The sequence below is a fragment of the Phaethon aethereus genome (assembly GCF_964289735.1).
Source record: "Phaethon aethereus genome assembly, chromosome: 3".
NCBI classification, from domain to species: Eukaryota; Metazoa; Chordata; class Aves; order Phaethontiformes; family Phaethontidae; genus Phaethon; species Phaethon aethereus.
The window spans coordinates 46,741,924-46,765,823 of record NC_138576.1 but is presented as its reverse complement, the minus strand read 5'-3'; the positions used below and the strand labels follow the sequence as shown (position 1 = coordinate 46,765,823).

Sequence of the window (23,900 nt, the reverse complement as noted above, 5' to 3'; positions counted from 1 at the left end):
AATGGTGGTTCAAGCCCTAAAGTATAAAATGCTACTGTGAACATACGAGAACATGCAAATCCGAACTGGCTTCCCTGAGTTTCCTAACTAACCTCTGTTTCCTTTGAGCAAAAGATGTTGGAAGGTTTAGATTAGAAAGGCCCATAAGAGCATATTTAAAGCATGGTGAAGGCAGTAGTTAGCAAAACCAGAAGTGGGAGGTGGGGGGAGCGGTTCATGGAGGTGCTGTTCACGGCTGTTTCCTGATGTCAAGCTACGTGGGCCCACGAAGCTAACAGCCACTGCTTCACGCCACTGCAGTCCTACATGCAGTCGGTGTAAGTCAGTGTTCCTGGAGCTGTGTCTGTATGTGCAGTCTTAGATCCCAGACTTGTTCTCTGTGCCGTCATTCAAGAAGTCCTACGCATTCAGCATTAACCCCATTTTTCGTTTTGTGCTCCTCTTAATATATATGCTAGCAGTGTTTACCTGAGCATCTTCTGTATATTTGCTTTTAGTATTCCCCTCTGAGGCTTCTGCATTTATTTTATAATTATGCAAGTACTTGATTACATTTCAAAACAATGGGTCTTTCCCCTCTGACTATTCTCCTTCACCAGTTGTAAATGGGAGGTATGTTATTCGTGTGTCCCTTCTGCTCAGATTTGACTAGTGCATCTTCTCTCTCCCTGTGTAAAGCCGCAGGTCTCTGTGCGGATACCTGTCTCCTCCGCTTTTGAATACCTTTGACTCGTACCACTTACTATGTATTTGTAGGGTAAGGTAAGGGGTTTACTTGAACACACGTGAAACAGATGTTAGCCCTGTCTTTATAAATGATTGAGTTTATTTGGCGAAATCATCTAATGCCTTATATTGCTAAGTCAAAGGTAGTTTCTTTTTATCTTAAAAAGTTAATTACATATTTACATACCAATTATTTCTATTTAGTAAAATAAACCTTTTTTTATTCTGACATGTTGGGTCATTTAAAATGTCATAATACTGTGTTGTATGTTTTATTCTGTTACTGACAGTATAAAGAAGTTGAAGTTAATGTCCTCACTGAGTTGTCAATATCTGCTAATTCGGAGATGACAGAAATGTGTTAAAATACATTCAACCTATAATATTTATTTTGCTCTGCACTTCATTTGTCCCCCTTTGTGTTGCAAAATACCAAGTGTACATAAAATAATGAATAAATAAACCAAAAATAAATTATTTGTCTACATTCATTGACCTTTTGTGCATTCATTTTATAAAACTGTGAAATAAAACACAGAATATGATGCATTCAGAGGAACAGTTTGGGCGTATTTTTATCACTGTTCATTTTGAAATAAGCTACCCTGGATGTTTTGAGCTAATTTGTGAGTTAGTTGGGTTTTTTGAAGTGTATTATAGTTTAATGTTTAGCTTACCGTACCCCTGTGAAAGCACATGGAACTAGGTGCTTTACACACAATAAATGTTTCACTGCCTGAAATGGTTTGTGATCTAGGTACAGTGCAAGAGGCAACAGACGGATACAGACAGACAGGATATAAAGCAGAATATGGAGATTACAATGTACCAAGAAAAAAAAAATGTTGAATTTCTTTCAAGAATGATTTCCTACTCCAATGCAAGTCATGTTACCATAACTCATTAATCCCTTTAATTCTATAGGTAGTGATATAGTTGTGTTTGAGTGTTGTGGAACTCAAGTAATATGATGAACTCCAAATATAGCAAAGATTTTTATGGAGTTTTGCAGCTTTGACAATGGGAACCAGAAGGGGACAGGTGATGGGCTGGGCTGGACGTGTCCAGAACAAGCTGAGTACTGAATTAGAAAGGCGTAACTGCTTGGATAGACTTTGTCCTCCTGTTGTTGTGAATTATCTGGAAAGCTTGTTTATTGGTTCAGAATTAATTATATTGGTTTGATCAGTTCCCCATTTTCTTCTAGAGGGAGTTTATTAAGTGTTAGATTCACCTGATACTGTTAATTGTTCAAGACAACGCTCCTACTAAAACAAATACTAAGCTTCGAGTTGTTTTCTTGCATCGCAAGGAAGCTTTCCTTAAGACTTTTTTTTTTTTTTTTTTGATCTCCAGCGCCTACAGAAGTGTTTGGCCTCGTTTATGTGCTTTTGTATCACAACTTTGCCTCAGGCCAGTATCCTTTCAAACGTGCTAAAACTACCTTCTAGCACCAACTGGTTATCAAGAAGCATAAGGACAAGACTGGACCCACCTTCTGTGCATCTTGGACAAAATACAGCTGACTTTTGACACGTGCCAAGTACAGTTTCAGGCATCACTTTTGACTGCCCTGTTTTTGACAGATACCTGTTTTCTGAGTCCTGCTTTCATAGTATTGAAAATTCACACATAACTAAAAATTGTCAGTTTTTTTAAAATTTTGAGAAAATTGTCTCTGTTCCTCTGTGTGGCACTTCTGATCATGCAAACAGTTTAAAAACCACGCAGATAAAGCCAGATTTCAAAATATTTCATGTTTTCCAGACCTTAATGCCTGAGAGCCTGTAATACACTTTATTACATTATTATTTGGCAGGAGCGCATTATTATTTGGGGAAGCGAAAGCAGTTACACGTTCTTAGTACTCACGTAGTTTTACATGTTATATGTCCAGAGGGACGGAGGAAAGTTTAGTGTTCTGTGAAAACATTCCAAAATGTGAATTTATCTCTGTTACTTTAAGATGCAATTGGCAATCTTCACTGAATTTATACAGAACACTGTACATCTGATACCATGTGTGCTGCAATTGTTTATTCACTGGTAATATCAAATGTCATCATATACAATGCAGGCTGCTTTTGTTACAGACAGATTTTAACGTAATGCTTTCCCTCACAGTTTTGAAGAGCTAGACATAAAAATGCCCTGACGCAGTGACCAGACAGTTTTGAACTGCCAAATATCTTCAGGAGTTAATAAGCGCAGCGGCGTTTTTGTAACAAGGTCATGTCCATCTCTCTGGATGCAAATGCACAAACAATTTAAGTTCAAACTTCAGGTCTCTGGGTGCTGTTGGAGCCCGGTGATACAATCTGCGTAGTTTCTTTGTAAAAAGGATAAATCCTGCTTAGAATTAGTCTTGTTAACTGGCGACAAGCTCAGGGCTCGAAGTCCACCACGGGAAAAATATAATAATATTTAAAAAAAAGATAATGGACATTAAATAGCCCATGTTTAAAAATGACAATGTGACAGAAAGGTGTGATTTGTGATCTGCTTAGGTTATTTTTTTCTAGTACCAGTGTCCGATAGTAAACATCACAATTTGGGGGGCTGCTAGTTTAGCGCAGGAGGCCTCTCATGGAAGGGTCAAGAGCACCTTGTCTAAGTTAGTCATTTTAACGGTTGCTAAAAATTACCACAAGCAGCTCAGAGCTAATGAAAACGGGGATGGGAATTAAAAGTTGCATCGCGTCTAAGAAAGCGTGATTGATTCCAGCAATTCTCATCCTTGCTCCAAGACACTGCTGAAGGTGGTTGGGTCTGGTGCTGCCACCGCTTTCCGACGCGTGTTCGCGGGCGGCTGCTGCTGCTGGGAGCAGCTGTTCCCTTGCGGTGACTGCAGCAAAATGTCAAGAGAGCTGAACTGCTTAACGGGGCGTTTTGAAAATACATAAAACGAATGCGCTTTGGGATGAACTTCAGAGAACTTACTCCATGGTATCGTCACTTCGAGAAATATTTACTGTGTTTTTGTGGTCGCTTTTGTTGAGTAATTGCGAAGGGTTTGTGTACGAAATTATCTGACCGTCATACGGAGAGTTCATCGACGGTGATGACATGCTATCTGCAGCGTTTGTACGTGGTTCTTTTTTCCATGCAATGCATTGATAGACTTGCGGTCACTTGCATTCCTCCAGCAGCCATCTTTTCTTTAAGGTCTGCAACCACTACCTAACGTGGAGCGTAAGATACTAATCTTTTTTAAGGGATTGGGGAAGGGAAAAAAAGTGGTGAGTAGTTGCAGAGCCTTCAGGTGGGCACCCTGGACTGTGCCGTTGTCGGTGCTGTGCCTGCCAATTGACTTGGAGGCAAGTTACTAAACTTGTAATTCACTTTCCACCTGTGTATCAGGTAATATTTACTGTACGTCGTACTAGTGAGATTCATGGGGAACTTAAATGTTACACAAGAGTAAATCTTTATCTTTGAATTGGCTAAGAGAAAGGATTTGTAAGAGCAAAATGCAGTGGGTACCAGTCAAACCTAGAGATCTACAATGCCTCTCTACATCTACAATGTTTTGTTTGGTTTTTTTTTTAATATGCTTTCATAATTCAGTCTTTTCAGAGAACGACAGCAGCTTTCAAGTTAAAGTATTGATCCGTGGGTGTTCTGCGGCTCTCCAAAAGGCGCAGAGGCTTTCGTGTCTGTGCCTCCACTGCTCAAAGCGGCAGGTACTCGGCAAGGAGGCAGGGATTGAGATTAATGATCTCCAGCTAATGACCAGGTGCTGTCTGTCACCTGATGGCAAGAAGTCAGTTGCGAGGGGGTGGGATGACAGCCCACTGGTTTGTGTTTTCCTAAATATACAGTCCTTGGGCAGTTTTACATCTTGCAGTTGGCAGGAGCCGAACCTGAACGCTGGCAGCCGGAGGGGCCGTGTTCAGCGGCGGCTCTGGGCTGGGGGAGTTCCGTGCCGCGTGCCGGTAGGTGGGTCAGCTTTGTGCACGCAGTTGGTCTGTGGCATGTATCATACCGTGCTTTCAGCGTTACCACAACGTATCGTCTAAAATTGTTGAACACAGGTTTTTTTATTAAAAAAGAAATTTTTTTTCCTTAAATGCGGTAAGGGACCAAGTGAAAATGTACACTCCCCGCTCTGCAAGAACAAACGCGTGCTACCTTGCTCCCTAGCATGTCTTTTTTCCTTGGAACAACACTGTCTCCTTATAAAAACCCTTTTTTCCCCCCCAAGTTTCCTACAGATGATGAGTTTAAATTTGGAAGAGCGAGGGAACTCCAGCTCCTTCTCGCATCTTTCCATCTGCTGGACGGTTGGTACCTGTCGTGGCCCCTCTCGCACTGAAGAGCGGGACCTGTCCAGGGAAGGCAGAGGGGCCCTTCCCTCTGGTCAAGAAACAGCAAGGCTATATTTTGTCTCAAAACTAACAGAAATGAGAAAAGGGGGCATATTCACTTGGGATGCTTTCCTGTGTTAGGTAACAGGTTGGGCTTGCGGCATTTCGACAAGGCCGTTACTCGTGTTTTACAATGCTCGCCGCTGTCACAGCCGCCGCCTCTGAGGGCTCCTGCGAACTCCACGGCGTGTCCTTCTTACCCCAGACTCTCTGGACGCTGCTGAATTTGGTCCAAAATAGAAAGCATTTGGGACATCTGAACGGCAGGGCTTCCCGCTGCCCATAACAGCCTGTGGCCATGTGTTTAGGACCGGTGGGTGCTGGACACCTACTGCAGCTGAACTTACTTGACATGGTCAAATAAGGTCCAAGTCTGCTGGTAGAGCACCAGTAGGGTGTGGGCAGCCTTGGATCCAGGCCCAGGGGGGTTGAAGGCGCAGCTGAGGCTTTAGCAGTTGGGTTACAGGGCGATGCTCCGGGTGAGCCTCCTTCTGCCCCTTCAACTGGAGATGTAGAGGCAGGAGCGCAAGAGTCCCGGGGCCGGGGCAGGCAGGGAAGGAGGAGATTGATTTCAGCCTCCTGGCTGGGGCGAGTGTGCAGAGGAGAAGTGGAATGGAACCTAGCCTGTAGGTATGTAACTTGGAGTGGCCTGGCCCCTGCTGCGGGTGGGCCTGTATTTCTGAGCGGTCAGCGGGAGAGGTGGCAGCGCCCAAGCCGAAGGGCCCGGCTGCCCCCCTGCAGGTCCTCTGAAACACCCCCCTCCCTCGGTCGGCTACAGAAGGCATGTGGACGGCTGGGTTGTCCATCCTCTTTCTTGCCCAATTTGAAGGGCCAGACATTCATAATTTTAGTAAGGGACTGCTTAAGGGCTTAGATTCTACTGGAAATTGAAACTGTCTGGTTTGGGAAATGACTTACACACCGAGGGCGTTCAGCAGAACTAGTATGCAAAAGGTCAATGTTATCCGCTTTCCCAAACCCATTAACAAATAAATCCATCCTTATTTATCTTCTGGTTTACTAAAGGGTCCCTGAAACAAAGCCAGCTTTTCCCTTCAGAGGCTGAACCTTTGTGGTGGCTTTCTGCCTACTGTGAGCAGAGCTGCCTCCATAGCTGGGCCTGACCCAGGCTTGGTCTGCAGTGGAAGCTTCTTATGTTTCCAGTTCCAGCTGTAGGCATAGCATCTTATTTCTGTTAGGTCCACAACTGATATTCAGCTGGAAAACATGTCTACTCAGTGCTACAGTACTGGGTGGCTGTAGCCTGATTAGCTCTGCGCAGAGCACTCATTTCTTCCTAAAACTTAATCTTTCTTGTGTTTGTTTTGTTTTGTTTCAGCTCAATTTGCTTGTTGAGTTACCAAGAGACTCTGAGATCACGATATGTCACTTACCTGTTTTCGGTGCACTAAAGTGTGCTGTAGCAGAATGTCTGAATGGCTTTGGGTTCTTGATATTCACAATATTTTAACATTTTCAGCACCTACTTACACAGCATGGCAGTTACGAAACCGGTAGCACCAAAACAAAGACAACATGTAAACCTGTACAGTCTTCCCAGCCAGTGCTGCTGTTGGGGTCTGGGTCCTGTAAAGAGACGAACCCCTGACAGCTGTCAGGCAGCTTGGGGAGGGGGTCAAGGTTGCGCCGGCAGGCTGTCGTGGCGTTGGGTGAAAAGAGAGAGGGACCAGCCAGCACCAAACGTCCCCACGGGAGACCAGGGCAGCCACTGGTTCTCTATTCCTAGGAAATTGGAGCTTCACCCAAAAGGTGGTTTGGGTTTTGGTTTTTTTGGGGGGGGGGGGGCGGTGGGGGAGGCCTATTGTCATGGTCTGGTGTCTGGGATGATTTGATTTCAAGCAAGAACAGAAGCCATTTGGCGAAATGGTGGGGGTTAAGACCCTCCCTAGGGAAGGTGCAGGCAGAGGTGTGGCGGGATGTTGATGCTGATGTGCGTATATTAAAAAACAAAACACCAAAAAAGACAAAACCCGAAAACAAAAAAGGATGCTCCCCTGCCCTTCCCGGGGAGTCCCTACTGTGGCGGCGGCGGCCGCTGGGGGGCGCCCGCACTCCACGCGTGGCACCGGCTCCGGCCGCGGCCCGGGCCCCGGCCCCGGCCCACGGGGGTGCCGGGGCCGGGACCCGGGCCGCGGTCGGAGCCGGACCCGGGGCCAGTGGCGACTTCCCTGGACCGAAGCGCTGCCGGCTGTGAGGCTGGTCCACGGAGCGAGACGTGTCTCTGCGGGAAGGAGAAACAGGACTCCCTCCCCTTCAAATACACCACACCCCCCTCCCAAACGCCGCCGCTGACCCCATGTGTGCCTGTAGTTGTCCCCCCACACCTCAACCGTGGGTAAACTCGGTCCCCGGGCACGCCAGCGGCGGAATGGGCTGTCAGAGGCAACGGGAAACTGTCTTTGTGGCTTTTGCGGGATTTCTCCTTGCAGAAGCAATTCGCAAAGGTTAGGAAGGCGTCTTTAGATCCCTTATAATCCCAGTTTAAATATTAAAAGTATAAGCAGCCTAGGCCCAGTATTTACCTATGTAACTCCATAGATTTCCCTCTGGAGCTGGACTTCTAAGAATTTACGGGATGGTTTGCGTTTCTTTTTGTTCTTTTTTTTTTTTTAATTATTATTATTATATCCCCCCACCGCTTCCTATTTATTTAACAAACTACCGGGAAGAGGAAGGGGCAGACACCGACAATAACTGCGGTGTTTTTATGACCGAGAAGTAGCCGGTCTCCCTGCTTGTAACGTGAGAGGAAGGCGAGATTCCGTCCCCGCTTTTGTCACCAGCTGGGTGTAAGTGGCCGGCACATCCGCACAAAAGGCAAAAAAAACCCCAAACCCAACCCTAAACGTCCCAAAACTCGACACAAAACCTCTTGGCTCAATAGTGAAGGTGGGTATTTTGGTAACGAAATAACTTTCCTGCTCTGGTGGGGTCTGGACTCCGCTTTGTCCCTCCGCCGTGCAACCGCCGCGGGAAAGGGGGGGAAAAACAAAATCCCTCAAGAAAGCCTTTACGAAGAAAACGGGGTTAAGGTTTTAATTACAATTCCCTATCGAAGTAACTTGTTTGATGAATTGATCTTATCAATTAATAGAAAACTTAATTTAAAACTTATAAAATAGATTCGCATCAAATATACCTCAGACTTCCTTTTTTTTTTTTTTTGAGCGCAAAAAAAAAAAAAGGTAAATGCTATAGCCATAAAGTACCAAAGCACTAGCAGAAGAAATTGTAAAGAAGAAACGTGCTGCTTTGGCTAGAAATAATTATTTGCGAACGCTTTGGGGGGCGAGGGGGGGGAAGTGTCTATCTGGTGGAGGGATCTATTAAAAAAATGGAACCTCTTTTAAAGAGGAAAAATAGATGAAAGTTTCTGCCCGCCAACGGTATCATCTCATCATATTTTTGGCCCGCGCTATATTAAAGAGAAAAACAAGGTAATTGGAACATGCATCAACAGTTTTCCATGAAATAAGAGTTAAAAGAAGTAATAGAACTAATCACTGTCTCCTCAAATCAAGTAGAAAACATTTCAATGCACTAATTAGAGTAATTAGAATAATAAGACTGCCTATATGTGGTAAGACAATGTGTACAAACAACTTTATTTAATGTATACTGGTAATCAGCGATGCGTGCGTGCTTGAATGCTTAGTGCAATAAAATTCACCCCCGTCCGCCCAAACAATCAAATACAAATTAGTTTAATGATTGTGCCTGCTTGAACGTCTTAGAAATCCACAGGCAGAGGGAAATAAATAGCAGCATCCTTGTTTGTACGTCTCCCCTACTGACCAAGGAGCCGATGCCTCCATGGACTTGGCAATGAATGACTGCAGACATGAATGAATCAAGGAGGGAAAGGGAATTAATGAATGAGTCAGGCTGGCTAAAAACAAGCCCTAACTTTTAGACGAGCGCCTCTGACAGCTCCCGGGACGGGACGGGGGAGCGGAGGGGGAGAGCGCTCTCGCCACCACTTTTAGGAGCTGCCTCTGCCCGGCTTTTCCTGCCGGGATTTGCCGCCCTTGCGAAGGAGGAGGGGAAGAAACACCGGCCGCCGGCTCCCCACCGGCTTGCTCTCCTTTTCATCCTCAAAAATCGGCGCCCGTGCGGCCAGGCCCGGGGCAGACGGGGCGGCTCGGCGCAGCCCGGCCGGGCCGGAGGCGGCGGGGCCGGCGGCAGAGCCGCAGCCGGGCCGGAGCCGGAGCCCGGCCTCGGGGCCGCCTCCCCGCCCCGGCGGCTCCCCGGGAGAGCCCTCACAGCCCCGGCCCCGCCGTGGGTACCGTGGGGTTCCCCGGGGCTGGCGGCAGCCGCTGCGGGGCCGGTGGAGGGAGTGGGTGCGAGGGGAAGGGGCGGTCCCGGGGGGGCTGCGTGGAACCCCGGTGCGCCTGGGACACGTGGCCGAGTTTCGGGGGGTGTTTACACGGACTTTGCAGGGAAAGGTTGGCGGCTCGAGCAAAGGGACTTGCAGCGTGGGTGAGGCCACGGGCTGAGGCCAGGTGCGGCGTGGAAATCCACGCGTCACAGTTCGGACTCGCCTGCCGAAAAGCCCGCTGATTTGGTTTCTCATTTGATGAGAAGTCGGATCTGAGAAGGAGTTCTCGTTTTTTACATTACCATTTCTGCTAAAGCGCCCTTTGGGTTTGCTCTGACTGATTTCCCCCGCAGAAGGTCCTGCTCCTCCCGGTACCGCCCGGTGCCCCGGCCGCCCGGCCCAGCCAGGCTGGGACGCGCCTTGTCCTAAGCGCCTTATAAACATCCCCGACGACAACCTGGCCGTGCCCTCAGCACGAAGTACCAACCTAGCGCCCGCACCTCTGAAAAACTGTTTGTTTGGGGTTTTTTTTTCTTTTCCATCTCGAGATTAAAGCCAGAGCGGCAGCCCAGGCCCCCGCCTCTTCCGAAACACAAAACAAACAGATAACCCCCCAAGGCGCAGAGGACGCGGGAGAGCCACGTTTCCCAGGACGGACCACGCCGCCCAGCCTCCGTTTTCCAGGCAGCAGAAGGCGGCCACGGCCCTTTCCACCCGCCGAGGAGCCACGGGCACCTTCCCGGCTCCCCTCGCTGCCCGCAGGGCGCTGCCTGGGCGGGGTCTGGGGGACACCCCATGTACACAGCCCTCCCCAAGGCTTTAGCTAAACCCAGTTGTTCAAGCGGGACTAAGACCCAGAGCGCTCGCCCGCCGGTGCCCGCTCCCCCACCGCCGCCAGGCCCCATCGCCCGCCGGGGGCCGTCGCCCCCCCGCCCCCTGGGCGGGTCACCCTTCCCCGGAGAGACCCCGCACCGACGGCATCGGAACAAAGAGCCATCAAACCCCCGGCAACGCGACTTAGGACAGCTCCGGGCCCTGGGGCCACCCCGGCGGGCGGGGAGGGGGGCTCCTCCGGCGGAGAGGTGGCCCCAGGCTGGGGATCGGGGCCGAGGCCGGGGGCAGGAGGACGAGGGAGAGACGACGGGGCGATCGGGGGCCTCTGGCCCCGTGGGGGATCTCGCAAGTTGCCCAGCCCGAGCGCAACACCTGGTGAGGTACCAGCCCGGCCTGCCCCGCAGCCCGCGGTAGTTGCCGGGTTATTCCCCCCTTGCCCACCTTCGGGAGAGCTGGCGGGGCTGGGCGGCGGCAGGAGCCGAGCCACCCCCGCCTGCGGGAGGCTGCTCCCCGGGGCGGGCAACACCGGCCGCTGCCTTCCCCCCCCCCGACCCCCGGGAGTCGGGGAGGCGGCAGGGGGGAGGCAGTCGCAGCTCTAGGGCTTCGGGAGATACCGTCGCCCCCCGCCTTCCAGTTTCGGCCTCCGTCAGAGCGAGCGAGGCGAGGGAACAGCGCTTTTGTTGTTGGCGGCTGACCTACGGCAGGGAGTCCCTGCTGGGAATGGGGGCGGGGGAGCCTGGGGAGCAGCCGCGCACCCCGACATCCACGTGCAGAAGGTGCATCCTGTGGAGGCTCCATTTTCCCCTCTTCTTAAAGAAGCGATAGGAGGAAGCGGGGAAAAGGGCCCCCCGGGCCTCCCCGCAGCCAGCCGGGGCAGGACGAGCGACGTCACTCCCGCCTCGTCAGGCTCTCGCTGGGCAAAGCAGTCCCCCCGAGGGGCAGCCTGGGGGTCTCCGCCAAACGGGCGGCCCGGCCCCCAGCAGCGGCGGGGCAACTCCGCCCCGTCACCGGCTCTCGGCGGCCACCCCCGCGGCGTCGGGCCTTGTCCCGCCGAATAAGGCATCATCCATCCGAGTCACCTCTTGTCCACCCGACGCGGGGCCCTGTCGTCAAAGGCGAAGCGTTCCCCGGGAGCCCGCCCGAATGTCCTGCAGAGGGCAGAGGCTGCCCGCTTTCCGCGGCCGATTCCGCGGGCTATTGACCGCAGGAGCGCGAAATCCATACCCGGCTTCAGCATTTTACCCGTCAGCACGTCTGCGGTCACAAAACACTTCTTCTTTCTGTCACTCCTCTTCGAAACTATTGATAAGATCATTTAGCTGGATCTGTTCGGGATGAGTGTAATATTGACTAGGAGTTAGAAAAGATGATTAAATCTAATAAGCCTAGAACCCGGGGTGAAGGAGGCGGGGAGGAGGGGACGGGGAGCCGGGTGGTGCACTCAGGGGACGGAGCCAGCCGAAAAGGACTCGGACACACCGCCGCGTCTGCCAGCGCTGCGCAGCCCGATGCCGCCCGCCAGCGCGCCAGCCCCGCTGGTCCCTCGCCGCGACCCCTTCGGGAAAAGCCGCCCGGATGGTTACACAGGCGGGGAGCCGGGAGCCGCGGGCGGTTAACGGGAAAGACCCGGCCCCGCCGGCGCGGTGCCGCCGCCCCGGGGCCCAGGGCCCGGCCCGGGGGTGCGCGGCCCCGCGGGGCAGCCGGGTCCGTCCTCCCTCTTTTTTTCGACAGTACTCCCCATAATTAAGCCCCGCCTTTTTTTGTGACTTTTTTTTTTTAAGGAGTCAGACCTTAAATTCTCAAAAGGGCAGGAGGAGAGCTGCGCCTCTTCTCTGCCCCACGCCTCCCGCCGGAACACGCCACGAACTCGGGGAGCAGATCTCCCCGCCAGCACCACGGGCGGGACACCCCTACCCGCACAGAAACCTGCGCTGCAAAACACACGGCTGCGGTTCGTCCGCGGGGAGACACAACGAACGCGGGACCCGCGGCTCCTCCACCAAGGCCCGGGAAGTTACGAACGTGGCACCTCTCGGTATAGGCATCAAATTTATTCCAAAAAATTCCATGAATTATAAAGGAATGGCGGTGCTTTTACACAGAACTCAACTCAGCATAAGTACTGGGGTGTTCTCCCTCCAAATCTTAAGGGCTATGCAAATCTGTGCTATCTTTAAAAATAAAATAAAAATATTTCAATAATTAGAACAAACTATGAAGGTATTGTGCATTTCTGTTTTATGTAGATAATAAAATATTACTTTAACATAAATATATAAGGATCTCTGCGTTTTTATTTTTCCCCACAAGCACATCCAAATGTACCAAAACAAAGTATTTTTAAAGAGACTGAACCAAAAAAAAAAAAATTACATCCCATATAGATTTTGTTCACCTACTCATTTAAAGCTACAGAAAAACAGTTTCCAGAACCTGTTTGCTTTAAAAGAAATAAATATACATTGAGGCAGGCCACTTAAAAATGATATGAAAATATTTCCCTGGGTAGCATTTAAAAAAAAAAAAGAAAAATAGACAAAGAAAACATTGAAACTATTTCTGCATTTCAAAGGACAAATATTAAACATATATACATAGTGGTAAGGTTTGCGTGGTAACTTTTTTTTTTAGTAAACCTATCTGGAGTTTGAGGCTTTTCTCGAACATCCTCTCGACTCCGTTTTCTGACCTTACGCACATACTAATAAGTGTCTGAAAGTTCATTTCCTCCCTTTACCACTGGATCTGCCCTGATCTGATTCACTTCACTAGGCGTTAGTCCTCAACACTTTAAATAACAAGCAGCTCAATACACCAAAAAAAAAAAAAAAAAAAAAAGAGAGAAAAGCTTGGTGCCCGTATTTTTGTAAGAATTGTTGGAAAACTAGGAAAAAGGCTAATGCATGTGCCTCTTAGAAATCATCATCTGTCTTACCAAAAAGAAGGAAAGAGAGAAAGAAGGAAAGAAAGGGAAAGGGAAAGAAAGAAGGAAAGAAAACCCAATGTCACAGGCGCTTTAAAAGACAATGAGAAACATACTCTAAAGCCTTAGCTACTGAATGTAATATTTATAGGAGAGTTCTGCGAGAGAATGCTTCACTGTTTTTTCTCCATAATTGTCCAACACTCAACTAAGTAAACTTTTAGATTATAAAAATGCTTTGCCTCTATAGCACCCGTTCGTGCTGACTAAACGATCCCTTTATGAATTTATAACTATCATAGTTTAAAGTCCCTCTGATGTTTAGGCATAGCCGTGTGTGTGCACAAGTACACAAACACACGCACGCAGGCACACGCACATACAATGCGCTGCTCCCAGGTCCGGCTCCTCCGCTTCCCTTCAGAGCTTTTTGTTTTGCCTTTTTTTTTTTCCCTTTTTTTGGTCTCCGTGGGTTTTTCTCTTTTTTTTTTTTTTTTTTTTTTTTTGAAATTTAACCGTTTCCCTTCAAGGTATGTCAAGAAATGCACTTGAAACTATTAACCAAAGGGGAAGGGGGGGAAGACGGATTGAAAAATGGCATATACATTTTTTTTAGCCACTTCATTTCATTCCCCAGTGAAAGACACAAGGCTGCCCACGTTAAAACCGATCCTTTCCTCCAATAAATTAGACCGCAAGCTGACCAAAGGACGGGGGGGGGGGGAGGATGTAGTTACGAATAGAAAAAAAACAGAAAGTAAAATCGAAAAAGAAACGCACAGGGTGCCGGGGGGTGGGTGACAGCCTGTGTTTACACGCAGGTGTAAGCACCCGGATACCCCCCTCCTCGGGCCCAGCAGCTCCTCGGGCTCTCCCTGGCCCTACCTTGATGCGAAACTGCGGGGTAAAAGAAAAGTTTAGAGGCTGACATGGGCCCAGGGGCTGCCCGGGCGTGAGACCGGGGCTGCCAAAGGCACGGGGAGCCTCGTGGGGAGGAGGGGGGGAAGAGCAGGGGGCTGGGTGGGTGCAGGTGAAGCTAAATAATCCCCTTTCCCTCTCGAGGAAGTGCCACTTTCTCCGGGAAAACTCTGGAAACGGGTTGTGTCATCTCTGCCTTTCCCACACCGGGCCTCGCTTGCCCGCACTGACACAGTCTGCAAGGGCTGCATATATATATATATATATGCACATATGTTTTTGTTTCTTTTTTCCTCCCCCTCCAGCTGCGCCTCGGCCCCCGGACACACTGCCTGAAAATGAAGTTTACTTTGTCGATTTGCATTATTCTCCCTTCTCCGAACTCGACTCTTGCCGTTGAAGGCGTCTATTAAGCAATTACGAGAGTCACGTCTCTGGAGAATGGAAGCTGGCGGTGCATATATATGTGTATATACAGAGATCATATATATGTGTATATATGTACGCCTATGCACGCATGCATATGTATACATACATACAGATATACGCGTTCTTTTTGCTACAGTAAAAGGAGAAAATAAGCATTACACGTATTTAAGAAGACTTGTTTATAACAAAAGTTCACATATACACATAAAGCAAAGGCTAAAACACTGTAACATATTGCAGACCGGTCACTGGTTGACTAATGCTCACCGTGGAAAATGCAAGTCATTTGCAAAATTAAGGTCGGAAAGGAAGGGAAAAAAAAAAGAAAAAAAAAGAATTTGTTTATGTAAACTTCGATTTTCTTGCAGTGCAAATCGGTACGGTTAAATACTGTCTACATCAAAAGGGATAGCTTTTCCTTTCTCTTTTTTCTTTTTTTTTCTTCCCATATATTCCTACAGGGGATCCACAGAAAATAAACACAGCAGCATGTGCCAACACCGAGCGACATTCCACGATGCAATCTGCCTTTGTGCGGCGGGAGGGGGCTGCGGAGGGGACCCGAGGTGGCTGCGCCCCCCCTCCCCGCCCCTCCGCCCCCCCCCCGCCCCCGGCCGGGCAGCGCAGTTATTTTTTCCGCCAACGAGCAAGGGAGTTTTCTGCGAACTGTTTCGCCCTGCCGGTGCCTGCCGCTGCCCTGCCGGTGCCCTGCCGGTGCCTGCCTGCCTGCGCGCGGTACTCGCTCCACTCCGGTGCACGGGCACTCGCCTGGGAAAGGTCAAAATACAGCATCGCACCCGTTACCGTCTAAGGGACAGTCCGGTGCAGGTGCTTTGTCTGTCTGTCTGCTGTGATTCGCGCTCGCCCTCTCGCTCGCTCGCTTTTTGTTTTCTTTTCTTTTTTTTTTGCGCTGTTTTTTTTTTTGTTTTTTGTTTTTTTGTCTTTTTTAAAGATAGGAGAAAATAATTAAAAATAAAAAGAAAAACAAAAAAAAAAAAAGGAGGACGATCAAAAGTTGGGGGAAGGAAAGGAGGAGGAGGAGGGGCCGGGCGCCCCCGCCGCGAGTTCACTGCACGGGGGTCTGCACCCCGTGGTGCGGCGGCGTGTCCCTGCTGGCCCCGTACACGTCCTCGGCGCCCGGCAGCGTCCCTCCCGGGGGAGTCATGCGCTTCTCTTTCTGTCTCCTGTTACAAAACCACACTCTCACCACCTCCTTCTCCAGCTGTAGGCTGTCCGCGAGCGAGGTGATCTCCTGGGCGGAGGGCTTGGGGCACTTGAGGAAGTGGCTCTCCAGCGCGCCCTTGACGCTCACCTCGATGGAGGTGCGCTTTTTCCGCTTGCGGCCCTGCGCCGCGATCTTGTCTATGCTGGTGGGGCTGCCCGAGGAGGAGTCCGCCTCCTCCAACCACTTGTTCAACAAAGGCTTCAGCTTGCACATGTTCTTGAAGCTGAGCTGCAGGGCCTCGAAGCGGCAGATGGTGGTCTGCGAGAAGACGTTGCCGTAGAGGGTGCCCAGCGCCAGCCCCACGTCCGCTTGGGTAAATCCCAGTTTGATGCGCCGCTGCTTGAACTGCTTGGCGAACTGCTCCAGGTCGTCCGAGGTCGGCGTGTCCTCGTCCGAGTGCGGATCGTGGTGCGGCGGCGGCCCGGGGGCCGCGGCGGCGGCGGCAGCGGCGGGCGCCGGCCCGGCCGCCCCGGGGTGGGGGCCGTGGGGCGGCGGCGGGTGCTCGGCGCCGTGGTGCGGCGGCCCGGGCGGCCCCGGCGGCGGCTCCTCGTGGGCGTCGCGCAGGCCGTGGTGGTGCAGCGCCGGCTGCGCGGCGCCCAGCATGCCGTTGACGGTGAAGCCGGGCGGCTGGGAGTAGAGCAGCCCCGCCTGCGCGCCGTTGGCCGCGGCCATGCCGGGCGGCAGGTGCGCCGCGCCGCCCGCCCGCCACGCCGCCGCCGCCGCCGCCGCCGCCGCCGCCGCCGCGTGGTGCCCGCCGCCGCCGCCGTGGTGCACCAGGTGCGGCGCCCGCCCCGGCGGCGGGTGCTGCGGCGGCGGCGGCAGCTCGTCGCCGCGCCCGCCCGCCTGCACCACCGCCGGCTTGATGTCGGGCTGGCCCAGCGCGCCCGCCGACCAGGGCGCCTCGCCGCCGCCGCCGCCGCCGCCGCCCCCGCCGCCGCCGCCGCCGCCGCCGCCGGGGCCGCCGTGGGACAGCGCCGCGATCCACTGGTGAGCGTGGCTCAGCGGGTGCCCGTTGCTCTGCAGCGCGTAGTCCGCCTGCACCAGGGCGCCGGCGTCGCGGTAGCCGCCGCCGGGCTGCATGCCGCCGGGCGGCTCGGCGTGCACCATGGGGGAGCCGGAGGCGAGCAGGCTGTAGTGGTTGGAGGCTGCGGTCGCCATGACTCGCCGAGCCGCACTGATCGCGCCGGTTAAAGGCGCCGCGCATTTGACAGCTACTTTTTCGCCTCGGGCGCCGCGCGGCGCCCGCGCCCCCCCGGCCCGCGCGGCGGGGCCCACTGCGAAGGCACGCGCGGCCGCCCCGCCCCACCGCCGCACACCATTGGCTCCCCGAGCCCTGACGGACGCGGGCGCCCCTGGCAACCGCCGCCGCCACCGCCCACCATTGGCGCGCCCCGCCGCCGGCGCCCCACCCCCTGCCCCGCCCCCGACCGCCCTCTGGAACCCAACTCCGAGGGGGAACGGGGCGCGGGGGGGCGGTGGCCGCGGGGCGGGGGCGGTGGCGGGAGCGGAGTTGGGGGGGCTCCGCCGCGGCGCGGCCCGGTCCCGCCCCGCCGGCGGGAGGGTGGGAGGCCGCCGCCTCTCCGCCCGCCGGCTCCTGTTGCTCTGCGTCTCCGGGACCCCCTCCTGCCGCGGGCCTCTGCGCCCAGCCCGGCGCCGCTGCTCTGGGGCGGGGGGCTGCCCGCCCCCCAACTTTCTCCAGCCGGGCCGAGCGCAGGCAGCGCCGCCCCGCAGCCAGCCCCGCCGGCGGGGCCGAGGAGCGCCGCGCCCCCGGGGGGGCGGGGAGCGGGCGGCCCCCTCCCCGCCCGCCGGCCCCAGCTCCCGACCGGCGCTCCCCGGAGCGCACCGCTCCGCCCGGGGACGTCGGGGCTTGCCACCTCGGTACGGTGGAGGGGGTACTCTTGTTGTTGTTCCGCTTGTCCCGTCCCAGGGGGACGCGGTGCCTGCGGGTCCGCCTCAGCGGCGTTGGCGGCTCTGCATCGGTACGGAAGATTTTGGGGGGGGCTGGTGGTGGTGATGGAGAAGGGGAAAAAAAAAAAAAGAAAGAAAAAAAAAAGAAAAAAGAGAGGTATAGGGAAATAAAAAAAAACAACAAGAAGTTGTGGCCCGGACAGGAAGGAAGGAGACCCTGGAAGTGGATCCGGATTTCCTAGGAATGAGCAGCGCCCGGGCTGGCCGCCGCGAAAAGAGTTCGCTGCCCATGTGTGAGCTGGAAGCCATAGCTTTGTCTCGAAAATAAACTGCTCGCGGGGGTAGGTGCGCGTCGCAGGCTCCTGCTGTCTTCATCGCAATAATACAATAGGGCGGACCGGGGAATTTATTACTACTAACAAGAAACAGCTTTCTTCTACGAGTTGTTTATAAATCATCGTATTTAACGTGAGCGCTGGGAAGGCTCCCTTGCCTGGAAATATCCCTCTGCGTGGGGGTGTGGAGGAGCGGGGGGATGGGCTCCTGCACATAAACATATACACAGGAGCGGCATAAACAGGATATCCAGTTCCCTGAGACAAGGGGCGCAGCAGGAGTTACCTCATTTCGTTAGTTTAGCGGCGTATCAAGAGCTCCTTCTGCCGGGGGGTGGGGAGGGAGGGAGGGAGGGAGGAGGAGGAGAAGGAGGAGGGGGTGGGGGGAAACAAACTTTGTCCATGAAAGAGTGGTGATGCTTCCTTCCTAAGGGGTTTTTTTTGCCCCTTTCTTCGACGTGCAGGCGAAGGGAAGAACAATACTGCCTGTTCGTGTCGCGAGGAGGGAAGTCAGTGTCCCTGAAGTGAAGCTTTGCCTTTATGTTTCCCGTGAGGAAACAACTGGGCACTCGGGAATTTTATAATCTGATGCTCGTTTTGCCCGTGTCTCTCCTCCCAATTAGGTGTAGAACCGTGAGTTGAAACAAAACACCGGGGCAAGTCCGCAGCAGGCTTCGGCCAGAGCATCGCGGGGACCGTCCCGGGAGAGCCGCTCTGCTCCTGGCGCCCAGGCTGGCCCTCCTGCTCCGCCGCCGGGGTCGCCGAGGCTCTGCCGGGCGCGGCTTTCCCGCCAGCCCGCCTCCAGGTCCGCTGCCAAAAGTTCGTGCGTGGACGCGACACGAGAGGCCACGCCACGCGTCGTTTTCGGAGCTAGGTTTTCACGCGGGTTCCTCCAGCGTGCGGTGCTCGGCCAGCACGGACCCACCCCAGTGACCGTCCGAGGGGACTCCCTTGTGCCCCGGCCCCATGGGACAGCCGATCCCCGTGGACTGCCGGCAGCGCCGCGCTCCCCGCGGCTCGCCGCGACTAGAAGACGGGACGCGGGAGTCAGCAGCTCCGGCCATCACGTTTTCCGGGGGAAAACCCGGCCAGCCCTGCCCTGGTCGTGCACCGCAATCCCCTCCTCCCCGGCCCTCCGTCCCGCCCGGCAGGTGACGACCAGCGTCCTGCGCGCCTCATGCCCCAGCGGCAGAGCTCGAAGGCTAACGGTGATCACACCGTTACCGAAGCAGCAACGCGGCATGAGGAGGCGGACAAAACCCGGGCCCCGCGGCAAAGCCCCTTGCCCTCCCTCCCGCCCCCTCCCCGGCCGGGCGGACGCCTACGGAGCCGCGGCGGGGAGCGCGGCCGGTGCGCTGGCAGCCGCCGCAGGCTCCACCTCCTCGCCTCCCCCCTACTCCCCCTCACCGTTAGCCCTGTCACTAAGTCCCGCTCCTCAAGCCTCCTCCGCTCCCCTCTCCGCCCCCCTCCATGGAGGAGACCGAGCGCCCGCCCGCCCCGCTCCCCCGCCGCCGGCTGCGGCCGCAGCGCCGGGACCCGCTCGGGTCCGTGGGCGCTCGGGGTGTGAGAGAGACAGTCATGTGGCCCCTCTCTGACGGGACTGACCCCGCGGGATTAGAGGTCTCGCCAGCCTTTCTTTCCTTTTCTCCGCTCGCATAAAAGCAGGTTGAAGGTGATGCGGTGTCTTGGGCAGACACTGCAGTGTTTTGATTCAGCTCAGCCCTTTTCACTGTTCAAAGCAGCTGTTCAAATACTAGGGCTGCTTACTTTGACGTGAAGAAGATTTTCAAACAACCCCAAAAGCTTTGAACTGACAGGCCTCCTTGATATCTCCTTCATTGCAGTGCAGCTACTCGAGAATATTCGCTATAAAACACATAGAGCGCCACTTAACCGGAGCTCTCCCCGGCTGGGAGAGGCGAGGTGCCGCATCACACGTCAGGTGCATGCAGAAGGACGCTGGCGGGCTCCGGCAAGCGCCCCCCCCCCGGCCGCCCCACGCCCCGCCACCCCCTCGCCCGTGGGTCCCCCGCCCGCCACCCTCCTCGGGCTGCTGCAAGCGGGCTCCGGCTGGCGGAACGTTCAAGCTCTTTCGGCGTTGCAGCTCCGTGCGCGGCCGGGGGGAAAGCTGCGTTTCCAGCAGCCGCAGCAGCAGCAGCCGCAGCCCCAGAACGCGGCTCCTTCCCAGCGAGGCGCGGCTCCCGCCGCGGCTCCGCGGCCTCCCGTCGCCGGGGCCCGGGGGAGCGCTCTGCAAACACACGCTCTTGCCTGCCTCGGTAGGGCGGGTAGGGTGTATTGCCTGTGCCTCTTCAGTTTAGAGGTGAAAAGCGTATTTTAAACTCTGGTCTCAGAGCCTTGAGATAGACTGACGCGGCTAAAAGGAAGGGGGGGGGGGAGAAAAAAAAAAAAAAATCCCCGCGCCTCCTTTTCCTGCGTCTCTATTATCTTCCCATTAGATTTTGTTTTAGGAGGAAATGCGCCAGGAGGGCAAAGACGCGGCGAGTTGCTCAGAGAATTGCTGGGTGCAATAAACGTGAGGCTCCTGGTGCTCCCTTTAAAGGCCAACTCGGAAGATTTGTGCTTATTGCTGGGGCGCATTTAATGCACCTTTTGTGAGATGGGATTGTTTTGATCTCTGCTTCCTTTTTAACCTTTCTCTAGGAGGTATTCAAGCCTGCACTTTCGTGTGGCTCTTTCCAGTGTTGCTCCAAGGAGCCTGATTCGGTGGAGGGACCCAAGACATGAATGAAACTTCAACTTTAAGAGCCTGCGGAGAGACAAAACTGAGGCCGGGGCTTCACAAGTGATTGCTTTAAAAAAAATCCAATCTACACAAAGAGGCAGCTGGCTGCTTTAATGAAAACTGCTTAAAGCTGCAAGAACCGCAGCCTCAGGGATGTATTTATAAGATGACTCAAAAGCTACACTTTCAAGTTGCTTCTCCTCGGGGTAGGTATAACAAACACATTTAACTAAGAAATCTAAACAAAAAGGACAGAAATTGATAACTTTGATTGCACAAGCTCGCATTACCCATTGAAATTAAAATCTGCCGTCTAAATAGATTTCTCCACCTTTCTCTAGAGGAAAGAAATCTCTCTCCCTGCATATATAGATATACACACACATATACGTGTAATATCATATACATTTTTGCCCTGCTGGAATACTGATTATCCCAGAAGATAGAAAGGTGTAGAATTTAAAAAAAAAAAAAAGTTCCTGTAAAGTTTGTATTAATGTTCATTTCCAACATTCCCCGCAACTCTATTCTTCTGGCCACTTCATTCGCCTGAGACTCTGCTATTTTATCTGCATCACTGTTTAAACTAGTCGGATATAATGTTCTAAGTTCAGTATTTGAAATTAAATTATTTGAATTCACGGATATTAATCTTTTCCCTTCATCCACCAGTTCTGAATCTTGTCATTAAAAATGATCCACCCTTTGTAGTCCGCAAGTGAATATTTTATAGACAGATACTGCTATGAAGACTTCTAAGACAACGTCAACCAGTCAGACTTAGCTGTTGCAGGGATTACTTTGAGTCATTTATCAAAGGCAGGCTGCTAAATTTTGAGTGGTGAATATGAGGCCTGGGGGGGGGAGCAGAAGAAGCAGAAGGAAAAAAAAAGACAAATTCCACCAGTCTACAAGGTAAATTCTGGTTGGAGCTAATACAGTTTGTTTGTTGAATTCTGGGAGACAGACCCAGGTGCGGTTGATGCTGCGGGATTTGCGCTTCGGAGTTCGAAAGCCTGGGTGGGAGAGGGCGGCCCTTCTGGCGCGGGGAGCGGGGGGGCGATCCGGCCTCTCCTCCCCGCGGGAAACCCGGGGAGCCTGGACTTGCCAAAACCTGCTCTGTCCGGAGAATTGTGCAGGACGAAATACAGCAACAGATTACCCCCTTCCCCCCTCCCAAAAAAGAAATAAAAGGGAAAAAAAAAGGGGAGAGAGGGAGACAAGTGCCCAGCCTTCCCTGACAAACCTAACGGTTGCTGTTCCGTGTCGTGCAGGGATCGCGCCTGACGGAGACGAGCAGACACCCCGGGAAAAGCTCAGCTAAATCGTGTCTCCGCTTCGCCGGGGTACGCGATGCCCCCCCCAGCTGTCGGGGCACTGCGGGGCACAGCTCCCGCTCCTGTCCCGCCGCGCCCCCCCAGCGGGCTCCGGCCCGCCGCGGCCCCGCCGCCTGCACCCGCGGCGCAAGGCAGGAGCCGTCCCAGGCCGGGGATGCCATTTTTCGCCACCCAAGAGGCGAGCTCGGGAGCCGCCGGCCGGGCCTGAGCACCGCCGGGGCTGAGGGCGGCCCCGCGCCGGCCCCGGCTCCCCACCGACACGGGGCTTGGGGGGGGCCCAGGGGCGTCCGGCCCCCCCCCCAAACCCCTGCAGCCCAGTGCAACGGGAGCCGCCGGTGGGGGCTGGGGGGGCGACTTGTGCCCCCCTCCGTCTCCCACGAGGGGGTCCCACGCTGGGATTTGCTCAGGAGCCTGCCTCCGGGGTGGGGGGGAGAGGAGAGAAGGGAGGGGGCTGGAAACTTTCTTTCGCTGAGCGAGGAAGAAGAGGAGCGAGGCGAGCGGGAAGGCTGGGCCATTGTCCACAGAGGGTGCATTTTTGTCAGGTTGGCGTTGGTTGCTATAGTGAGGGGGGAAGGGGAGAGGGAGAGAAGGGAAAGAAAAAAAAACAAACCCAAAATCCCAACCCGCCCAGCCCTAAACCGAACAGAGGAGAACAGCTCGCCTCCCTCCGCTCTCCCGGCCCCGGCCGGCGCTGCTGCCCGCTCCCAGCCAAAATAAGAGCGGCCCGTCCCGGGCTCCCGGCGGGGCTCGGAGCCTCGGCGATCCCGGCCCCGCGGCGCGGCCGTGCGCACCGCCCCGCGCATCCTCCGCGCGTCCCCCGCGCACCCCCGGCGGCGGGGCTCGGCGGGAAGGCGGGGCGGGCCCGGGGGGCTACGGCCGCGGAGCAGCCACCGCGCATCGCTGCGGGGTGTCCCGAGTCACGCAGCCCGCACCACGCATGAGCCGGCGCCCGGTCACTCGGCCACCCGTGCAGAGCACCCGTGACACGGATCCTGACACCAGCTGCGCAGGGTTTTGTGGGTTGTTTAGTGGGGGGTTTTTTTGCGTGTTGTTTTTTTTTTTCCCCTAAACAATTCAAAGTGAGGGGGGAAAATAACTTCTTCCGATGCAAATGAACATCTCTTTAATTTTAAGAGAGACTCTTATTTTGCAGCAGTGTTTTTTGTTGCCTCGCTATTGAACTTTGAAAATAGCGTGGCGGGGGAAGGCAATAATGAAGGGTCTCGGAGGCTTAAGATTTAGTTAAGTGAGTGACTCAAGATGGCAATAAGAAAGTTAGTTACTTAGTTAATTGAGAATTATTCACCTTCGGAGATCGGCGCAGCAGTTTGTTCAGATGACAGTGCGAACTTGGGGCGGGGGGAGGCAGGAGGCAGGCAGGAGGCAGGCAGGAGGCAGGCAGGGAGACAGGCAGGGGAGGAGGCAGATTTCACTTTTTTTTCTTTTTTTTTCTTTTTTTCTTTTTCTTTTTTTTCCCCAGGACAAGTTAAATTGCAGCTGAAGGAGAGAGGTCAGTATCTTTTCAAATCAATCTCTCTGTCTGTCTGCCTATGTCCCCATCTATTCCGTATAAAGGGAAAAGCTCCAACTTTGTTCCTCCATCTGTTCTGTATCATCTGCAATCGACAGTTCTTTAGATTGCAGGCACTTTTGCTCCCGATGAAGTGAAACTTTAAAGGTGTACAGTCACTTATCTGAAATAGGGAAAAAAGGCAAGTCGTCTTTTCCAATCTTACAGGAGAATTGTCTCTTCCCGTGCGACTGTTAATTTTCTCTCTCTCTTTTTTTTTTTTTTGGTCTCATTTTCAAATTGTAG

The 23,900-nt window shown here is 53.7% G+C and overlaps 1 protein-coding gene across 1 annotated transcript; it reads right to left on the bottom strand.

The window, feature by feature from the left end:
• Positions 1–15,417: 15,417 nt before the first annotated feature.
• On the bottom strand, positions 15,418–18,218 carry POU3F2 (POU class 3 homeobox 2). Its single transcript, XM_081998258.1, has one exon. The coding sequence runs from the start codon at positions 16,917–16,919 to the stop codon at positions 15,603–15,605; it is 1,317 nt and encodes a 438-aa protein (XP_081854384.1). The 5' UTR covers positions 16,920–18,218; the 3' UTR covers positions 15,418–15,602.
• Positions 18,219–23,900: the final 5,682 nt, after the last annotated feature.

Coding starts and splice junctions, on each gene's coding strand:
- POU3F2 (XM_081998258.1), bottom strand. CDS start 16,919: ATGGCGACCGCAGCCTCCAACCACTACAGCCTGCTCGCCTCCGGCTCC.